The following is a 19,508-nucleotide window of genomic DNA, read 5'->3' as shown; positions in this document are numbered from 1 at the left end:
TGCAACTGGCAAAATACAGATTTTACTCACAAATCTATCAAGTGCCAGACTGAGAAGGTACCCCCTTTCCTCACTATCTCATCTGTTAATCAAATATAATACCCATTAATTTTCCATCATTTCAAGCAGTTAAATTAATATACCTTTGATAACATGCCTGGATTCTATCCAACAGAAGATGCTAGACAAGTATAAAATATAATTTGTTTCATCAGTATTGCAAGATAAGTGGGTTGTTCTTCTAGGATTTTGTTCTAGTCTACCTAACAATATTTTAACAGTGTAGCCTGTAGTGTAACTTGCTGGAAAAACTCCCTCTTGGTACAGGAAAAATCACAGAACACAGCAGAAGTTAAAATACTGCTGTAGAAGGAGTGAGATCCACAAACGGTAAAGATGACTTACATAAAACAGTTGGATTGATGCTCTTCTATTTCTTTATAAATTACAAAAGAAGCTTGAAATAGGTGTAATACAAGATAATTTCCTTGTATGCTAAGACTTCAGTACTGTCTAGCTTGACTGGAGAACTTAATGAAACTACAGTATCAATAGACAGTACAGCTGCAAACCGAACAACCTGGAGGAATTTTTGGTCCTCCAGCTACATAAGGCTTTTTATTTATGTTTGCTTGTTAAGCTTAATTCCAATAATTAATTACCCTTTTGCAAAAAATACATTTTATTAGGTATTATCTACTACTACCCTGCAGCGAAGATGAGACTCAGAAATGCTTTAAATATAACCCCAACAGGAAGAAGTATACCTAGCAGAACCAGTGTCTTCATGGTTAAAAACACAGAAAAAATTAGTTCATACAAGAATCGAATTTTTATATCTCCTTTATATATATATGAAAGTAACAGGAAGGGAATGGAGTGACTTGCTACAAAACGTGAAAATGGTATCTGCTATTTTACTATTATTGAAGCCTTTTTTTGGTCAAGGAGAGCCAGCAGAACAGAAGCAATAATTATTTCATGGTAGTGTAAGTTTTACAATAGCAGAAATACACCCAACTGGCAAGCCCCTTTAAATAAAAGCAGTGAAGGCATCTGATGCCTTGGGATAACCATTTCCCCAGCAGTGCCGGTGAGGAGTCATGCTCTTCTTTAACAAAGTGAAGCTGCATTCAGTGAGACATCTGATACAGGTTGTTTTGGTTTTGTTTTTTTAAAAAAATCCCGTTTGACTACGTGGTGCCTACTCCACTGGCACTGGCGTCTCGGAGGAGCTCCCAGGGACTGCAGTGAGAACTAAATCAGGCTTCTAAAGGTTAACCTGCTGGTAGGCGTAAGATGCCAGGAGAGAATGATCACCCAGCTGGTTTGCGGCCGATGATGTGAGGTCTGTAACCTGAGAGCCTGTTGCACAGCTTTTGTGCCCGGGGTTGCTGTGGGATCATAAGGAGCTGGATGGCTCTGTCCCTGTTTGTGCAATGCCCGAGCAGCTCGCCCGGCCGCGTTGCCCTCCCGAGTGCATGCCTTTCAGTTGGGTCTGAATTCAAAGTGCAACCCCTATTTCCGAGTAACTCGCAGTGTGGATGTTCCTATTCTGAGCTGCCCTGCCTGGATTATTCAGGAATGTCTGGAAACATGTGTTCCCAAACTGTTAGTCATCAGCAATCCCAAGAGCTGGGAAGTTTTAGGAAGCTTTCACTGTACTCCATTTATTTTTCCATTCCCTCCCACACCCTAACACAACATGGGGCAACAACACAGACTGCAGTAAAATGGTTCCTACAAACATGTTATCCGTATGTTAGGCTTTTTTTTTTTTCTGTTTTAAAACATCCCAAAATACAACTTGGTTTCAAACAGTACCTTCCCAGAGGTGCTCATCACAAAGCACCCCTTGGAGTACTCATTTGATTTCACATATATTGGTGGCTTTCAGAAGGAATAATTTCCCTTGTTATGCCATCTGGACAGGAATGTTGATGCTATACATGGTCAAAAAATGGAAGAGGAAATGCAAAAGCTGTGGTACAAAAACCTCTCCGTGTTGCCAGCGGCCCTTGAAATGTGCCACATCACCAGGCTTGATGGTCTGAAAGAACATTCTTTTATGTTCTGACCCCTTTTGGCCCAGGCAGATGATTCTGAGGTCCTTTCCTGATGTTGTAAATAGCAGTGATAATGTAGAGCCTTTGGAAATCTGCAGCAACTGATAGATACTCATTAGTCACTGACACAAAGCTTTGCACATCAGAATCTATCTACAGGTGCCACAGGGAGAAGGCAAGAAAGAAAAATGTGTCATACTCTGAGGTAAACAGCTTGATTTCTTATTAGTCTGCAGGAGGCTGAATTAGTAATTTATGAAGCACTTTGCCATGATGAGATTTGTTTAGTCCGCTTAGGATTTGTTTTTCACTGTTAACACAGAGCTAAACATCTGAGACTGTGTCTACATGCTCTTCTGCAGACACGAGCTTGCTCCGTGCCCTGCGCCCGCCAGCTCTAAGCCACATCACTGGAGCACGGCCACGTTGTTTGCACAGCATGGAGGGCAGGGCTAATAGTCCCACAGTTACTCATCCCAGCACCGCACCCCCCTTTTTTCCACCAGGTGTTGCAGCCGCTTCTGACGTGCCAGCGAAAGGGCAGGCATGCTGTCTGCCTAGCAGGAATGCAGCTGGAGATTGGAAGTCATGCTGGGAGGTCAGGCAGGAGGGATGGTGACTACCTTGGGCAGGGTGGGGGTCAGCACATCTTCATCCAGCTCTGCGGCAGTGCGAACAAGATGCTGTTCCTCTGCCTAGGAAACAGACCTGTGGGAAGATTGGGTTTTTTCCATCTTTAACACACCCTAGAGCTTATTAAGATTTGAGAAAGCTAGAAGTCACACAGAATCACAGAATCTTCATGGTTGGAAGGGACCTTTGAGATCATTGAGTCCAACCACAAAAAAAAAAAAAAAAGAAAAAAAAAGTCCATATTGTTAAGACCACTAACAAACTTTCAGAAAAGAGCAGAACTGCTACAGAAAAAAAAACAGAAATAAAAAAAAAAAAAAGAACATAGAAAAGAACCCCAAATCTCCATTACAAAAAATAAATCCAAACGAAATTAAATCTTCAAAGCCTCCTTCCTGGACATAAATCCCCTATTTTTCTTTTGAAGGTCAGCATTAGATGATGCAAGACCAACACTGAACTTCCAGCCCATTAGCCTCTGAGGAGCCAGCCGGCAGACAGGGTGATGTGGCATGTCTGCATACCTCCTCCAGGCACTGGAGAAGAGGTGAGAAGCAAAAACCCTTCCCAGGCTGGAAAGCGTTAAGAGATCCTCGTCATCTCTAAGGGCATGTGTTGCTGCCATGGGGGTGTCATGGGACCTAGCCCACAGGAGACACCCCTGGCAGAGACAGGGCTGGCGAAAAAAGGCATTTGCAAAGCCTTTTGAAACGTTGCCTCCTCTGGCTGAAACAGATAGGAAAGGGCTCGCCTTGCTGGTATTTGAAGGGTTTCTGAGCCACTTCAGACAACTCGCTAGTGCTGACTGCCCTGCGCTGAGCCACCAGTGTGAAACCAGTCAGTCACTCGGGGGAAAGGCAGAGCTCTGTGCCCCTCTAGAACTGTCTTCTTCCTCTGACTCGAAGCGCTTGTCTCTCTCTTATCAGCCAACCAACCATGGCAGTGGGGCTAGTTTAAGGGGTCGCTCCATGGTTTTGTTGGTGTAAAGCTGGTATCTATTTTCCCTATGTAAACAGGAGTTACTGGATAGGTTTAGGTGACTATAAGTGGTGTCCTCATGAACACAGTGCAGGTTTTTCTGGCACCGCTACAGTGGGAAAGTGCTAATCCCCCCATCTGCACTTGTTAAACCTTTTCAGTAAAGATCAGGCTGATGAAGGAGCAAGGCTGTGAGGTCTGGTTTTTGCTACAGGACTCGCTAGAGACCCAAGAAACTGCAATTGCGAGTGGTAGTGGGCTCACAAACCTTTGACACTTGTTGTGCCTAGTCCTTTGGAGCTCTAACGGAAAAGATGACTAGCGCTCCTATGCTCTCCATCTGTATGGGACAAATTTAGACCCAAATTCTTCTGGTCCAAGCCCAGATTCACAGCTGAGCAGGAAAGTTTGCCCTAGAACTGCCCCACATGAGGGATTTCATGTAAGTCATCCTACTGATGTGTGTGGGATTAATCAAAAGAGGGAAGAACTTCCATAAACGCCTTGCAGGACTGGCTCCTCTGATGAAAGCATCTGCTAAAAGGTGTGGAGCCTGGGAAGAAATACTCCAAGGCCAGGCTGGATGGGGCTTTGAGCAACCTGGTCTAGTGGGAGGTGTCCCTGCCCACAGCAGGGGGGTTGGAACTTGATGATCTTTAAGGTCTCTTCCAACTCTAACCATTCCATGATTCTGCAGGACATGTACATGGCTCCTTCAGAAAGAATGCTGCAAATTCAGAATGTTTACTTTGCAATTACTTTTTTTTTTTCTCTGTGGTACATTACAGGGCCGTAGTACTCAGTCTTGCAGTCAGCTTTGTTGGCTAACACTTGGTGGGCAGACAAAGCTGTCTGAAATCCGGGTGTCAAGACACCTGGCAGCCCTGCCTGCTTCAGGCACCATGCAGGTACACTGCTCGGAGCAGGGGAGGGGCAGAAGGCAGTTTGGGTCTGTGTTCCTGAGCCAGCAGCAGGACTAGATGCATGAAATTAGCCCCCACCCCAATGGAGCGGGGGTTCCCCCACCGCATCCGTCCCACTGACTTCTGGGCTGAAGTTCCTCTGAAGCCTGTGTGGCTTCCCCTGACCCCGATGGCTGAATACGGTGTGCTCAAGAAATGCTGAAGGCACCAAACCACTGTTTTCTGGGGTCTCCAGAATGCCAGACTGGATGCCAGCTTGTTAAATGAGCCCTGAAGTGTCATCAATCTTAAAAATCAGCTGACCGAACCTGAAGCTTAATTTAGAAGCTTGTCAGACGTATGGTAATGGCCTGGTAAGGCTTGGTTAAAGATGTCGTTTGGGGGCTGCCATACATTTTTAATATCTGCGTACAATAAAATATTAAACTGCAGCTCTTGCTCTTGCTGGCAGCTTTCTTGCAGGAAAATCTACTCTGGGACTCCAGTAGCACTGAATACTGAGCAACTGAAAGAAAGGGGGGAGTTTGGACCGGTGTCTCTGCTGGCGTAACTCCATTAAAGCCAGAGGGTGAAATCCCAGCCCTGCTGAGATGCACGGGATTTTTGCCAGACTTGCGACTGCTGAGAACTCTTTTAACAACTCAACCCTGATTTTGCTTTGGACTGAAACCTCCCCATGAGTCTTAGCCTACAAACACTTATATCTTGCACACAGAAGAAAAATGTTCCGCAGAAAGCAAATGAGCTTGGAAACGGATTCAACTTCATCAGTGGAACCCCTGCTGTAGACATTCATTGAGGGCTAAATTTGGCTTGTGTGGTAAGACACTGACTGAGTGGCATGCGGGCATGCAGCTCCCTCAGTGGCGGAAAGGCTCCTGCTTTGGCTGCAGTCACACAGTTTATTCTACATGCTCCCTGTTGCTCCTGTGAACTGCACGAGCCAAGCTTTGGTGCTGCCTCTCAGTATGACCCACTCATGCAGCCAGTGCTTGTTAACATTTTGTTAAGGCCAGGTTATTGCAGGAACCCTAGATACTGACTGCGTATCTCTCTTCTCGCTTTCCATTCCATATTGCTGCCATGGCTTCTGGACTTCTTTTCAGGCCTACCCATCGTTACAGGGTATGTACAAGTCTTCTGGAAGCTCTTGTGGTTGAAGATACACCTGCATCAAAGCCCTCTGTGCTCCTCCTGTTTGTGGAAGACTGACTACGCCTCCAGCAAGGAGGTCAGAAAGCTGGTGCTTCCATCACCCACAGCTGCCACTTGATAGCCTTATGGTTCCAAGGTTAAAAAGAAGCAGGAAAGAGGACACTAGAAAAACAAACTAAATTAATAATAATTTTAGTTTCTTTGCACATTTAAAGGAGGGAGAAAAAACTGTTTTGCTTTGCAGGTCACCTTCGCAGCAAATAGGAATCGTTCAATTACTGCTGGATAATACCAAGGGCACTCTCAGGCGCTGGCAATTGGAATGACGATTAAAAAAATATGAGCAAGATTTCAAGTGTCTCTTTGTGAAACAAACAGAGCAAAATTGTTCATTAGTGGTGGAACAGACACTGTAAATGCTGCCTTAAAATGAATGTGGAAGGAAGGTGTGTGTTCCTGATAATAACAGGGAAGATGACGAGCTCTGTCTTCCCAGCACAGTCCCAGGATCTTAAGGACATAGGGGGAGTTGTGATGTTGCCTTTCTACTCCGTGCATCAAACTTTCTGGACCTCTGTGTCTCTTTTTTCATTTGAAAAAGCAGATAGGAAATATTTCACAGAATCAACGAAGTTGGCTGGGACCTCTTGTGATCATCTAGTGCAACCTCCATCAAGCTGGGTAAACTAGAGCAGATTGCCAAGGACAGTGTCCAGCTGGGTGTCAAATAACTCCATGGATGGAGACTCCACAACCTCTCCGGGCAACATCTTCCAGTTTTGAATACCCTCACAATAAAAAGAAAGTTTCATTGTGTTCAGATGGCATCTGATGTGTTTCAGTTTGTGCCTCTTGTCCTGTCAGTGAGCACTACTGAGCAGAGTTTGCCTCCCTCCCATCGCCTGTGCTTGATTTCCTACTTGTTGGGATGGCCCTTCCCTGAACTTGGAGGAGGTGATCTTTGAAAGCCAGCCAGCTCTTCTAGACCCCTGTGCTTTCCAGGACCACATCTCATGGCAGATCTCTGAAGAGGCCAAAGTCTGCTCTTCAAAATCAGAGTTGTGGTCCTGCCTTTTGCCCCACTCTCCCCTCTTAGGATCCTGAATTCCACCATCTCACGGTCACTGCACCCAATGCCTTCATGTCCCCAACCAGTTATTCCTTGTTTGTAAGCATCAGGTCCATGACAGCACCCTTCCTTGTCAGCTCCTCCATCACTTGTGCCAGGGAGTTGTCACCAGTGTGCTCTTGAGCTCTCCTAGATTGCCGTATTGTCGTTTCTAGTTTAAACCTCTTCCTACAAGCTTTGAACTTAATCTTAGTATAAAATAAATCAACCTCCTTCTGTGGCCACTGTTGGTCACCACGGTCCCTGCTGCAGGCCTGGTGGCTCTGCGCTGGCTGATGAGCACCAGGTGGCCTGGGCATGATGTGTTGCAGGGAAGTGGTCACACTCATTGACGCAAAGGCAGCCCGACTGCCTAGTTTCAAGTATACTGACTACAACAGCAAGGTGGCTCAGTAGCCCAGATCTGGCGTCCTGTGCGCCTCTCCCAGTTGCTGTGTTACATTGATGCCTTTCTGGACAGATGTTCGCTTGAAACTACCTCAACAGTAACACGTAACTAGAAGCGTGTCCATGGTGAAGTGTTTTTAAGTATTTTCTGCTTTTGAGCTAACCACCCTCGTGACTTCCTCTCTGCCTGGGACTTGTAGTGAGCATTCTTTTAACTGTTTTTTTCTTGCTAAATGAAGGGGCCTCCTCAAACCTCCAATGAGATTTCCTGTATGATCCACCTTCTCTTTTTTTCTCTCCTAATAAGTCAGAATGCGAGAGCTGGGACTGGTTGTGGGGGTTTTCCATAGGGCTGCTCTCAATAAGGCAGAGCAGCACACAGCCTTTGGCTGTCCTGTCCCAGATGTTTTAGTCCCAAGAGTCACATTCTGGTTTGGTAGTGTCCAGTGAGTGACCCAGGACAGGGTCAGTCCTACTGTGCCTGGGGCTGAAAACAGAAGATATAAAATTATTCTTTCCCAAGGGCTCTAAATAGATGGGGCAGACAAAAGGTGGAGAAGAAGACAGAAAACCCCCATCTGTACAGAAAAATGTTATCAGTTATATGAACAAAAGTAATTTTTGTCCAGCCTTTGTCAGGGACACTGTCATTCCTAGAGTTTGAACTGCTTCCCGAGTGACTAAATTAAAGCAATTCATGTAGTGACACTAGGTTTTAGTGCTACCAGATTAAAGTTATAAAGCCAGTCAGGAGAGAGGCCACTGAGCGAGTCTGCCATCCCCTCCATCTGCACCGACTGAAGGATTTGGGACAGAAGTGGATTAAGCTCTTGGGGGCTTTAAACAAATTCTCCTGTGGCTCATGTTGCCTTCCTCTCAGATTCTTGCAATCTGCACATTTTATTCCAAGCACCGAGTTGCACCCAGCAGGGCTGCTCCACTGCCTACATATAAGCATTGCACAACATTTGTTGAACCAGAACTCCAGTGTGGATGAACGCGTGGCCAAGCATTTCACAACTGCTGTCATCTATGGATTTGTGCTTACAGAAACGGGAAAGCCCAGCTAGCTCAGTCTGGCTCTGAAAATGAAAAGCCAAGCGTACATACACTGCTCTGCTACCTTTCCTAAGGGGGAGAGCTGAATTACAGAACCACCTGCACACCTTTGGACGGTTCTGTGGCAGGGAGTTATCTCCTCAGAACCCTCCAGCCAAGCATGTCACAAAGCTGACGGGGCTTGTTGTCAATCCACTACCTTGATGGCTTTCCCCCTTGGAGAAGCTGCCCTCCCCTGATGTTTGACCCAGCCCATAGCCAAGCTCTGAGTGATGTGTCTCCACAGACGGCTCCTGGCAAAGGCCTTTTTACTGCTCAACGGGATTTAGGCTTACGTTTTTTGGTACTGCACACGCCTAGGCATTCCCTGCATCCACTGAGCATTTGAACCTGGGATTACTACGACGTGCTGCAGCCCTGCGAAATCCCGGGGTGCCAGGCAGCACCACCGCCCTCCTGCTCCTCCCTCCAGCCCCTACATCGGCCATTTCTGCTCGGTGGAGACCAGGATCAGACTCCCCGAGTAACAACAAAACTACGCCTAGCTGATGTCGCAACGGATGCGTGCTTCTCCTAAATAAGTGTTTTTTTCTCAGTGAAGGAGCCCAGAACTCCTGGGGAATCGCCCTCCGAGAGATCTTTATGACAAGACCCCTCTCAGGCCCTAAAATGGCGCGGGCAAGGGGCGAATCGCTTGCGAACTCCCCTCTGCCCCGCCGGCCGCACACCTGGGCGCTGCTAGGCTGTTTTCAGGGCGGAAGAAGTGAGTGCCTGCGCCGACCCAGACCACTCGGCGATTCAGCCCCGACCGGAGCCTAGCACACCCCTTCTCAGCCCTGCAGCGGCGGAGACAGCGTCTGCCCCAGCGACACCGCAGAAGGGGAAAATGGCCGCGGCACCGCCCAATCAGCGGGTAGCGCCGGCCCGCGCCCGCCTGTTGCCCAGTCCCGGCGCTCCGCGTACCCCGGATGGTTCCATTCGGCACCGTCCCTCCTTCCCCCCCCGCCCGGCGCCTGGGGTGGGCCCGCCCGGTTGCTATAAAACGGAGCGCAGCGCACATGTGCTCCTCAGTGCCGGCGGGAGCGGGGCGGGTGTGGGTTCTGTGTCGGTGGTTGTCGAGCGGGAGAGGAAGCGGTGGGGGTCGGGTGTTCCGCACAGTCACCGCGCAGCCCCTCGGTGCTCGTGTCCCCGTCCCCTGTGAGGGCTTGCCGGTGCCCCCCTGCCCGGCCCTGCGCCGCTGCCGCCGCCGCTCCCCCACGGGATGCGGGCTCGGCCCGCCCCGCCAGCCCTGCCCCCAGCGCCGGCCGCAGCATGAGCGCGGCGAGCGATACGTACATCCTCATAAAAGACATAAAACCCGGACTGAAAAACTTAAATGTCATCTTTATTGTGCTGGAGATCGGTAAGTGGGGCCCAGCACGCCCCACCCCCGGGTCGCCCACGCGTGTCCCGTGGGGAGGGGGGGCGGGGGGTGGCTGGGGGGGGCTGTTGCCCCCGCCTCGGTTCCCCCCGCTGAGCCGCGCTTCTCCCCCCCCACCCCGCACCCCCCCCCCGCAGGGCGAGTCACCAAGACGAAGGACGGGCACGAGGTGAGGTCCTGCAAAGTGGCGGACAAGACGGGCAGCATCACCATCTCCGTGTGGGACGAGATCGGCGGCCTCATCCAGCCGGGGGACATCATCCGCCTGACCAAAGGGTGCGTATGGGGCCGGGACCCCGCCTCGCCCCGCTCCGCTCTCCCCGGCCCGCGGGGAGCCCTTTGTCACCCAGGCGAAGGTGCGGGGTCGTGAGAGGGCTCCGGCCGCCTGCCGAGAGGCACGGATGACACAGCTCCCACCCCCCCCGCCTTTGGACCGGCTCCTTGTTACCGAGGCAGCACCCTGAGATCACTTGCCAAATTAAAACCTCCTTCTCCACCCCAGAACATGCCTGGCATGAGCCTGCAGTCTAGTAGAAGGCTAGGAAGGGCTTGTATTTTTAATGAGGAGGTGGTGTTGAAGAGACTTGGGGGTCTTGTTTTTGTTTGTTTGGATATTTTTTTTTCCTTAGGAAAATATTTTTTGGGGGGAGGTTGGGGGGGGTCTGGGGAGGGGAATGCAACAGTCATCCCTGGTCTGTAAATCAAGCAGGGAAGTCAAAAGCATGTTCTTATTTTTACAGCCCATTCTTTACTGTAGCAGTCAGCTCCTTAATGAAAGGAGGAAATGATTAATGTGCCTCATGCAGAAAAGTTGCTTTTTGTTGCAGTGGATTTAGCAGAAATGACAGAGAAGGAGGTGCTTTCCAAATTCACTATAAAAATTCATACTAGGGCTACACTGTAGAGCATGTTAGTTTGTTTAGGTGCAGTTCATTTATCTCAGAGAGCTGGTTTAATTGTTTAAAAAGAACCCTTGCGTTTATTATTTGTGAGAAACAGTACTAGTTTAAATTTGAAAATCCTTTTCCATGTTGCTTAAATTGTCAGTAGCAAAGCGATAGTCACTGCCATTCGAGTTCTTCACACCAGTTGGGTTACACCTAGAAATCCATTACACTGATCCCTTGGCCTACAGCACTCCAGGAGATGGTGAAACCAAGACGTGTGTAAGGCTTTTACATTAAAGGTTACTCAGCGGAGCTGCTAACTGAGCTGCTCGTAAGTTGTTCATTTGAGTGCGGTTGTTGGTTTTGGAATGAAATTAGATGACCCTTGCCACCAAAACTACAGCTGCTTCCTCCTATGCAAATGTCCTTTTACATGGAATGGGCTGACTCCCTGGCAGAGGTGGTTCTGGGGAAGCCTGCTTGCGTGGAGAGCACGTGGAGCGCTGGGATGGGTGGAACTGAACCAGAGCCCTGGGCCAGCACTGTGGGTAGACGACACCTAAACGAGTTAGGTGTGGATACTGTTCAGCACTGTTACTGTACTCTGCTGTATGACTGGCTTACTGTAGCTGCTCTGGTGTTTCAGTGCAACAAATGGGAGGGTCTTTGCATCCCTTCATGTCAAAAAGTGAGTTTGGCTTGTGTGAATTAAATTCATGAACTGACATCACTCTTCTTGGTGGATGGGTAAGTCATGCCTTCGTTTACATGAATTGCTTGCTCACTTAGGACTGCTTAGTGAGTGAAATGGCAAAAGCTGAATAGATTCTGGTTCGGCTCTCATATTAAGAAAAATGCCCTCGTACGTGGTTCACCAAACACAGCTTTATACTTTAGTCAAATCATGACTAATTTGGGTGTGCGATGTTGCTATTGTAAGGCAGGTAAATTTCAGCTCTAAAGGCTATCTGACTTGTCAGTGCAGGATACTCACTGTTATGAGCAGAAAAGCTCAGTTAGGCCCCACATGTCAATATGCTCTTTTTTTTTTCTGCTGAATTTCAAGCTGTAGACGCATTCCTCTGCAAAACCAGACATTTGCTGATTTTTTTCATTGGCTGATTAACTCATTTACAGGAAGCTGCTGCAGTTAGTATTTCTAAATTAGAAGTTAGTTCTGGAGTTCAATGCTTTATGGCCAGCTTTTTCTGAGACAAAAATAAATGCTTGCATACGTGGAATAACTTTGTGCTGGAGATAATCAGTCCCATGATTTGCTGGGTCTCGTCCCAGTCAATGTATGCTTGACTTACTTACATTTATTATTTCGTAGCTCTTTTCCTTTGTGGTCTGCCACAAGACTGTACAACTAGTTGGTTATTAAAGGTTTAGCATAGAGGGAATCTTTGAAGTGAAAGGCAGCATTATGGAGTGAAGAGCATTAATCCTGCTTCTGGGTGGAAAGCTCCCAAGATGGGCACTGTAACTGTAGATACTGTGCTTTACTGCTTGCGCTGAAGTACTACAGAGAAGGTTATCGTTGTGCTGGCATTATGGTCCTGCTCTGCCAACCTGGCTCCTCCCTGCTGCCTCTGTTCAAGGCCCTGCATGCGGCCGGATGGCTCCCGGTCTCAGCAGATAAGACAAAGGGCAAGAGGAAGGTTTGTTATCTATGTTCCAGAGATAGACCTGGAGCCTAAGGAAGTGGTGACTTGTCCAGGTTATCTGTGACTCCTGAGACTCCAGTCACAGGGACTCTCTATTCCTTTGCTAGAAGACACCCATATTCCTGTTAACTCCCTTGCGCTGCACCTGGGTTTGTGGTCTGCATTTTCATCATTTTCTTTGCATACATGATGCTCCTCATTGAAGGGAACAATTATACAGAAAGTTTTACATAGCTCAAATTCCAGTGCTTGAAGTCAAGTGCCACTATAGAGTGCACTTGTGCTGTCTTGTAAGTGAATGTTTCCGCAATCAAGAAGTGATTCCATTGCTTTTCTATATGTCACTTGGAACATGATAGTGAAAACATGTTCCTTAAAAAAAAAAGAAAAATCTGGTAAGGACCTATACTAAAAAAGTAGGCACTTCCTATTAGACATATTCAGTAGCAGTATTCATATTCTTCGGTGAACAAAGGTAATTCTTCCTGGCTCCTGCTGAAAGCAGAACTGAGAGTTGTCAGAGAATGGTAACACAGATACTGCTTTTGGCAAGATGCCATTCCTCTGGAACAGTCCCCATGGAACAGTCATAAGGGCTGCTCCAACCAAGGAAGGAGCATCTAGTCTGAAAATAATTAGCTGCTTTCCTGGAATTGCCAAAGGAGTCAACTGAACTTCCAGTACCTTTTGTTAGAAGTAAAACATGGGCATCTATAAAATTTTAGTGTGGTAAAGTTGGAGTCCCTGGCAATGTCCATTCATGTTGATGGGTAATACTCATTAACATAGCATGCTTCTACTTTCTTTTTCAACAGTGGTATTTGTCACTTACTAAGAGACACCACTTTGCTTCTTTCTTTGGCCAGGTACGCATCTCTGTGGAAAGGATGCCTGACACTTTACACAGGACGAGGAGGCGAGCTGCATAAAATTGGGGAGTAAGTATTGCATGTTCATACTTGCAGTGTCACGTACTGCTCTCAGCAGAGCATCACAGTAGGTTTAAGACATGGTGGCTCTTAGTAAATGGAACCTAGGGCAGCAAAAGCCTGTTGGTTGCTGGTGGATAGGTACAGTACAGGCAACTGTGGTGTTAGTTTTTACATGCTGTTGCGGTAATGAGCTCCAGCCCTCTCTGGGGTCTAGGTTTATTGAGGAAAATTGTCCTCCATCATGGCAGACGTCTGGGTTTTACGTAGAGGGGGAATTGTATAAATGACAAGTGACTCAATCTGCATTGTTTGTTTAGACCTCATCTTAAATAACCATTTTATTTGCGTGGAAGCTGTGTGTGTGTGTATCATACTTTAGAGACAAGCAGTGCAAAGAAGGAAGACAAAGGCAACTCCAGTGAATCATATCTAAACAGAAGCAAGCCTCATTAAACCTTCTTTAAACTGCCCACAAGCTGAGGCGGTGACTCCTCATGACTAAGAACAAACATGAGTAACATACTTGACAAGCAACAGGAAAAAATAGCAACATTTTCTAACGAGAAGAGTACTTCCGCTGTTGCACAAAATGCTGTGGGAGGCTTTGTAGCCATCTGAGAAGTGGGGCTGTTGTGCCTCCCCACAAGAGGTGGGAGTTCCACTTCTGCTTAGCCAGTCCAAGCTGTCTAATGATCCAAATCTTTCTTCCCCTCTGTCATAATTTCCATGTGGTGAGTTGGTGGGTCTATTCCTCCATAGTCCCCTTGAGTGGAAAATGATGCTTTGAATTTCACTCCCTGTTTTGGATTGCTCTGTGCTATTTTGTTAATGGGATGCTCCATAGCATGGGACTGTGGGGGAGTGCTTAAGTTTCCTGTAGAGATCTAATGCAGTCACAGTCTGGGAGCAGGCTGTGTGACTCTGTGCCTCAGGTGACCTTGTGAGTGGGTGCTGGACAAGATTGTGCAGCTGGAAGAGAGGTGAAGGGAGCCCTTTCATCACCTTTTGTTTTCTTAAGGCCAATTTACCTCCTAGAGTAAACGTGTACTTGCTTCTGCTTGACTGAAACACCCTCATCAGGAAGATGTGACAGCTTCACCACAAGCCTATAAAGGGATCAAAGAGCTTTTTAATACCTATGGATACTCTCTGAACAGTGGGGTCTGGATTAATTACTTCTAGGTGATGGGATATGTCAAAAACATATGCTCTTTGCCTTGGGGAGTTAAGAACTTTGTTAAAAAATGGCTTTAGAACTTCCTCATAATCCTAATTTCTCCCCAGGTTCTGCATGGTATACTCAGAAGTGCCAAACTTCAGTGAGCCCAACGCAGAACACGTCGGGCAGAACAAACTGGTATGTTAAACTTGTCTGAGGCTTCTGGCATAAAGTGCTCTTTGCTCTGAATACTTTACACTAGGCTGTGATCAGATGTGATTCTTCTGGAAAAATGGACTTGAAGTGATGTATAGACAAAAGTGAGCCAATAATTACAGTAGCAAATAAATTCCATGTGGAGCCACTATAAGAACACAGGAAAAAAAATCAGCCTTTTCTGTAAAAATGTGAGAGTTCTCTCTCTGATCCATGTCTTGTATTTTTTTTTTTTTTTTTTTACGTTTCTCTGAAGGCACAGGGTGAACAGAATAATAGTTCTGCATCAAGTAATATGGGTTCTTGTACTTTCGGGCCACTGGGTAAGTTTTTTCATTTTGTGAAAGTGAAAGAATGATAAACACTTAATGGGAATAAAAAGAAATTTATCTTACTAAGGATTCTCCACTCTGGGGCAAAAGTGTACTATCTAAAAAGTCTTTTGAGACTGAGGCCTGAGCCTGCAAGCACATAAGCGTGAGTGTTTCCTGAATAATGGTTTCAGGATTTCTTCCCTAGAAGAGTAAGAGATCAGAATATTGAAGGTGCCTATATCATCTAAAAGACTTGACTAATCCTAAATTGTTTTGATGCTTTCAAAGAGTTTTTGCAGCACTTGGAATTCTGTTTTTTAAACCACCTGAGACCTTGGCTTTAAAAATAAATGACTTATCTTGCCAGTCACCTTGGCTTTCCGGCCAGATTAGCTCCCCAGAACAGAAGCGGTAGTAATCTGAATTTCAATATTTGACCTGGCTGGATCATTTTGTGATGTATTTAAATGTTGAATCTCAGATAAGAAAATGCTCCAAAGACTTGGATGGGTGTAAGCTTAGAGGGGACCTTAGTTATGGCCTGCCTACACGATGTCCAGACTCAGTACCTGGTGTTGTATAGCTTAGCTCTGCTGGTGGATGATGGCAAACAGATCCAAAACTTGCTGTTAAAAACCTCTGTGTCACTTCAATTCGGTGACTGTCTGCTTCCTTTTTAGCAACATGATTTCCATTTCTCTTATTTTACTTCTCTTACAAGCCCTTTGTGTTCCTTTGAAAATAAATGATTCTGAGCAAAGAAGGGCAGTGCTTTCAGACCAGTCTTTCCTCAGTGACAGGGTGAGACGAGTAGGCTTTCATCCCAATTAGCATGTAGGTACTTCCTTGATGTTCCTGCTTTTGGGTGGTTAACAGCTGTTTTCACTGAGCTTGTGAATATCTTCTGAAATTTCTTTTTTCTCTTCCTGCTTCTTGTATGGTCTTTAAATGCAATGATTTCCTTTTGTCTTTTCCTTCTCTCCCTATGCTTCCTGTCATCATTCTGCCTTTTCAGCACTGTCCCTCTTCCTACCAGCAAAACATGAGCAGTGATGCTTATGAGGCTCAAGTTCATGAGAACTTGGTGCTAGCTGAGTTGCTTCTGCAGCTGAATTTCACAAGGCTGCTTTCTATTTCTGTGTGCCTGGTAGTGGGGGATGACACAAGGAGCTTTGTGTAGCCTACTTTTCTTTCACTAGTTTCTCCTTGACTTCTGCTGCCCTGCTGTCTCTGGAACATCTTGCTGTGTGACCTACAAGCCAGTATGTGTTTCTGAAAGCACGAGTCTAGTTTGATGAGACTCCAGTCTCTCTCCTGGGCAAAGAATCAGCGTGCAACTCTGACCCTTCTTGCTTTAGTTGAGAGTGGGGGGTAGGTATGGAGGGGACATAGTTGGGAGGTGGGGGGAAAGGTAAGCTGTGGTTTGGGGTCTTGCAGTGCCAGAGGGGCTGAGCTTTTCCTTCTGGTGCCTGGGGTTCACTGGTTGCTGCAAACTCCATGCATTTCCTGTTATAAACTTATAGGAGCAGTGATTTCAGTCCATGGAACTTGCAATAACCTTTTCTCTGTCTTTTTAGGAAATGGCTTACAAACTGGACCTGAGTCAAGTGGATTTCCATTTACATATAATCATGGCCACACTTACGCAGGTAGTGGGAGAGGCAATGGACGAGGACCCATAAATCCAGCACCAGCTAATAGTGTTCAGCCTCTTCCTACTGTCAGTAATGGGAGGGACCCACGCAGAGCCTTTAAAAGATGACTATGCCAAATGTGGTTGTACAGCTTGCTTAAACTCTACACTCTACTTGAACACTTATTGCACTTTTATTTATAGTTAACTGTGAACCAGTTTGTCCTTTACTGTTGTTTTTTTTACCTTTTGGTCTATGGAGCAAACTTGATGTGATCTATTTCTTGTTTTGCTTAGGGAAGCCCGGTGAGTCTTCCCCATAAATTAAGGGGGTAGGGGGAGAAGGAGAATATAAGAAAGTAAGGGTAATGAGTTGAAAAGTCTCAAAACTCAGTACCCTTTGCTAAATGGAAGAAAACTTCAGTTACATGTATGTATTTTTCTGTTTCTGTTGGTCAGCCATATAGCCTTAAAAGGTCCATTATGTCCTGTGCGTGCATACGTTGACTTCCATTAGGGTTAAATGGGAGTTCTTCGTATTGGAAGAGCAAAGATGCTCTAGTGAACTAGGTGTCCTTGGAATGAATATAGCTTGTAAAAGCAATAAGTATAAGGAAATGGTGGTGCCAGCACCTAGTGGTGTCTTCTAAATCAGAGAATGGATAACTCAGATGAAGGTTGAAAACATGGTGAGTGTTTTGAAGCTTGACTTCTGATTCTAAAAAGGTGGACACTACTTAAAAGAAAAATTCTCCATAAACACCATTATTACTATCAAGGACAGTGACACTGATTTTTTTGCTTTGGATAGAAGCGTGGATACTCATTCTTGCTTTGCATGAAATAGCAGGAGAGAAGGATCTAAATTCAGACAGCATTGGAGAATATGATGTTTGTAGCCACTCCTGGTGTAAATGCCCAAGATTTCTTTGGAGGAGTATGAATTTCCAGGAAATAACTGTTTTCAAATGCTGCATTAACTGTCTCTTCAATGAGGCTGCCTACTTCTCCTTCCTTCATTCACTTTTCAAAATGAATTATGTATTAGATGAAGCTGTATGTGTGGATTGCAGAGGTACTGGTCAAGCACACAGCTGCACTTCTGATGCTGTTAAGCTGCTAAGCTTTCCTTCCTCTCTTTTATATGAAATACAAATTTTCCCTTAAAGAACTTAACCCCACCACCACCATCTCCCGGGGGAAGTAGCTGTGGTTTTATTTCTAAGATCACAAATGCCTTGACTCTAGATAAGAGTCCAGTGCCATATTTCAGATCAGGTTCAAAAACAACTCGGAAGCTGAGGTGTCATACTGGATTCATCTGTTTAACTCTTCTTATAGCTGACCTCTCAAATAAAAAATTGCACTAACCATTTCAAAAAACAAATCTAACTTTCTTTCTGTCAAGCCATAAAAGACTTCGTGACAAAAGGCTATTTCTGAATTGAGTTGTCTCTGTGGTTGTTCATGTTAATCGAATCTATTACTGTGTCACTAATGTTTACAAGTTATTTACATTTGATACTTCTGCTTTGGTACTCTGTCATGATGATATGTTGAAAATTGCTTCTAATTGACAAAAGTTCCTTGCTTATTCTGAAATACTGAACTCTCTTCTTAATGCAAGCAGCAATGATGACAAACTTCTGAAGGGAGACTTAGAGAGACCTGTTGTGCCCAGACACCTGAGGGGTTTTTGTCTCTGGTCTGGTAAAGTGCTGTCCTGATACCTACTTCCAGGTGGAACTAGTGAAACTTGTCTTGGACACAAGAGGGTGGCATGCCTCATGAGATCACCCACGGGTCTTGTTATGGAAGAACAGCGCTAACTGGTGAACCAGAAAGCACCCAATGACTTCTGGGGAGATGGCGTAAGGAGGTGATGTGTAACTCAGGGACTTTAAATTGCTTACTTATTTAAATAAGTCATGTGTAGTCTAGATGCATGAACAACCTCTTATGCACTGTTGCATTAAGACATTTGATATGCTGGTGAGAAGGAAGCCAAGAGGGCTTCTAAACCTGTAAAGTATGTATGACATGTTCCAGAGGTAAATGAGATGTATGATGTATGGTGATGTATGAGATGTACGAGATGTATGGTGTGAGAGCTGTGTTTTCCAGTAGTAGCTGTAAAGGTAGCAAGTGAACAGCGCAAGTGATGGCAGGGACTTCATAGTCATCGGGATATGTCCACTGTGGATCTCAAATCCTGGTGGTCTCGGCTTCTCTACAGCATAAAGAAGGTTGAAATAGGGGGGAGCCCTGTGTCAGTGTGTGCTGAGGTGCCTGATGTTTGTAGCTCTATGCATTTGAGCTTTTACTAAGCTAATAAACAGAATACTTGTTCACAAATTCCAAATAAAAAGTAAGATGATTACTGCTGATAAGTGGCATAAGATTAAAAGCTTGCTGTCAAGTGGATGATTGATTTGCAGTTGGAAGGAAAAAAGCAAGAGGCTGGTCTTCATGTTCTCAAGGTTAGTAGCATTCTTGCCTCCCCGTTTCTTATGTGAAACTATTTCAGTTTATTAATAAATTTTTACTTCTTTGCAGGGGAAATCTGTGCCCTGAAAAGTCGCATGGACTTAAAGTAAATTATCATAGTAATTTTTCAAGATCATCTGATCTTCCAGTGAACCTAAGACAAAGTTGTTTCCCTCAGAGATATCAGTGTGAAGATAGTGAGTTCTCAGCTTGCAGAGGAGTCTGGGAGCTGCCTTGCATCCGTTTGGATCATACCGCCTTGGTGTATGGAGAGACAGACACATGTGTTTCTCTATGTAAACAAGCAGTTGTCATGAATTACTCTGACACTACAAGGCAGTTCATGGGTGCCCAGTAGTTAGGTCATTAGGGACTCTCTTTGGAGATGTCTTCCCAAGATATTAAAGGTAAGGCTGCAGTTAGGGGAGTCTCATTCTAGGTAATACAGATTGCCAAAGGGAAA

General features: G+C 45.7%; 1 protein-coding gene across 1 annotated transcript; it reads left to right on the top strand.

The window, feature by feature from the left end:
• The first annotated feature begins 9,405 nt into the window (after positions 1–9,405).
• On the top strand, positions 9,406–18,944 carry NABP1 (nucleic acid binding protein 1). The gene is made up of 6 exons (XM_074145481.1): positions 9,406–9,732; positions 9,888–10,026; positions 13,171–13,242; positions 14,521–14,593; positions 14,868–14,934; positions 16,503–18,944. The coding sequence occupies exons 1-6, from the start codon at positions 9,642–9,644 to the stop codon at positions 16,685–16,687; spliced, it is 627 nt and encodes a 208-aa protein (XP_074001582.1). The 5' UTR covers positions 9,406–9,641; the 3' UTR covers positions 16,688–18,944.
• The last annotated feature ends 564 nt before the right edge of the window (positions 18,945–19,508 follow it).

The sequence above is a fragment of the Numenius arquata genome, chromosome 3 (assembly GCF_964106895.1).
Source record: "Numenius arquata chromosome 3, bNumArq3.hap1.1, whole genome shotgun sequence".
NCBI lineage: Eukaryota > Metazoa > Chordata > Aves > Charadriiformes > Scolopacidae > Numenius > Numenius arquata.
This window is presented reverse-complemented; position numbering and strand designations above follow the sequence as displayed.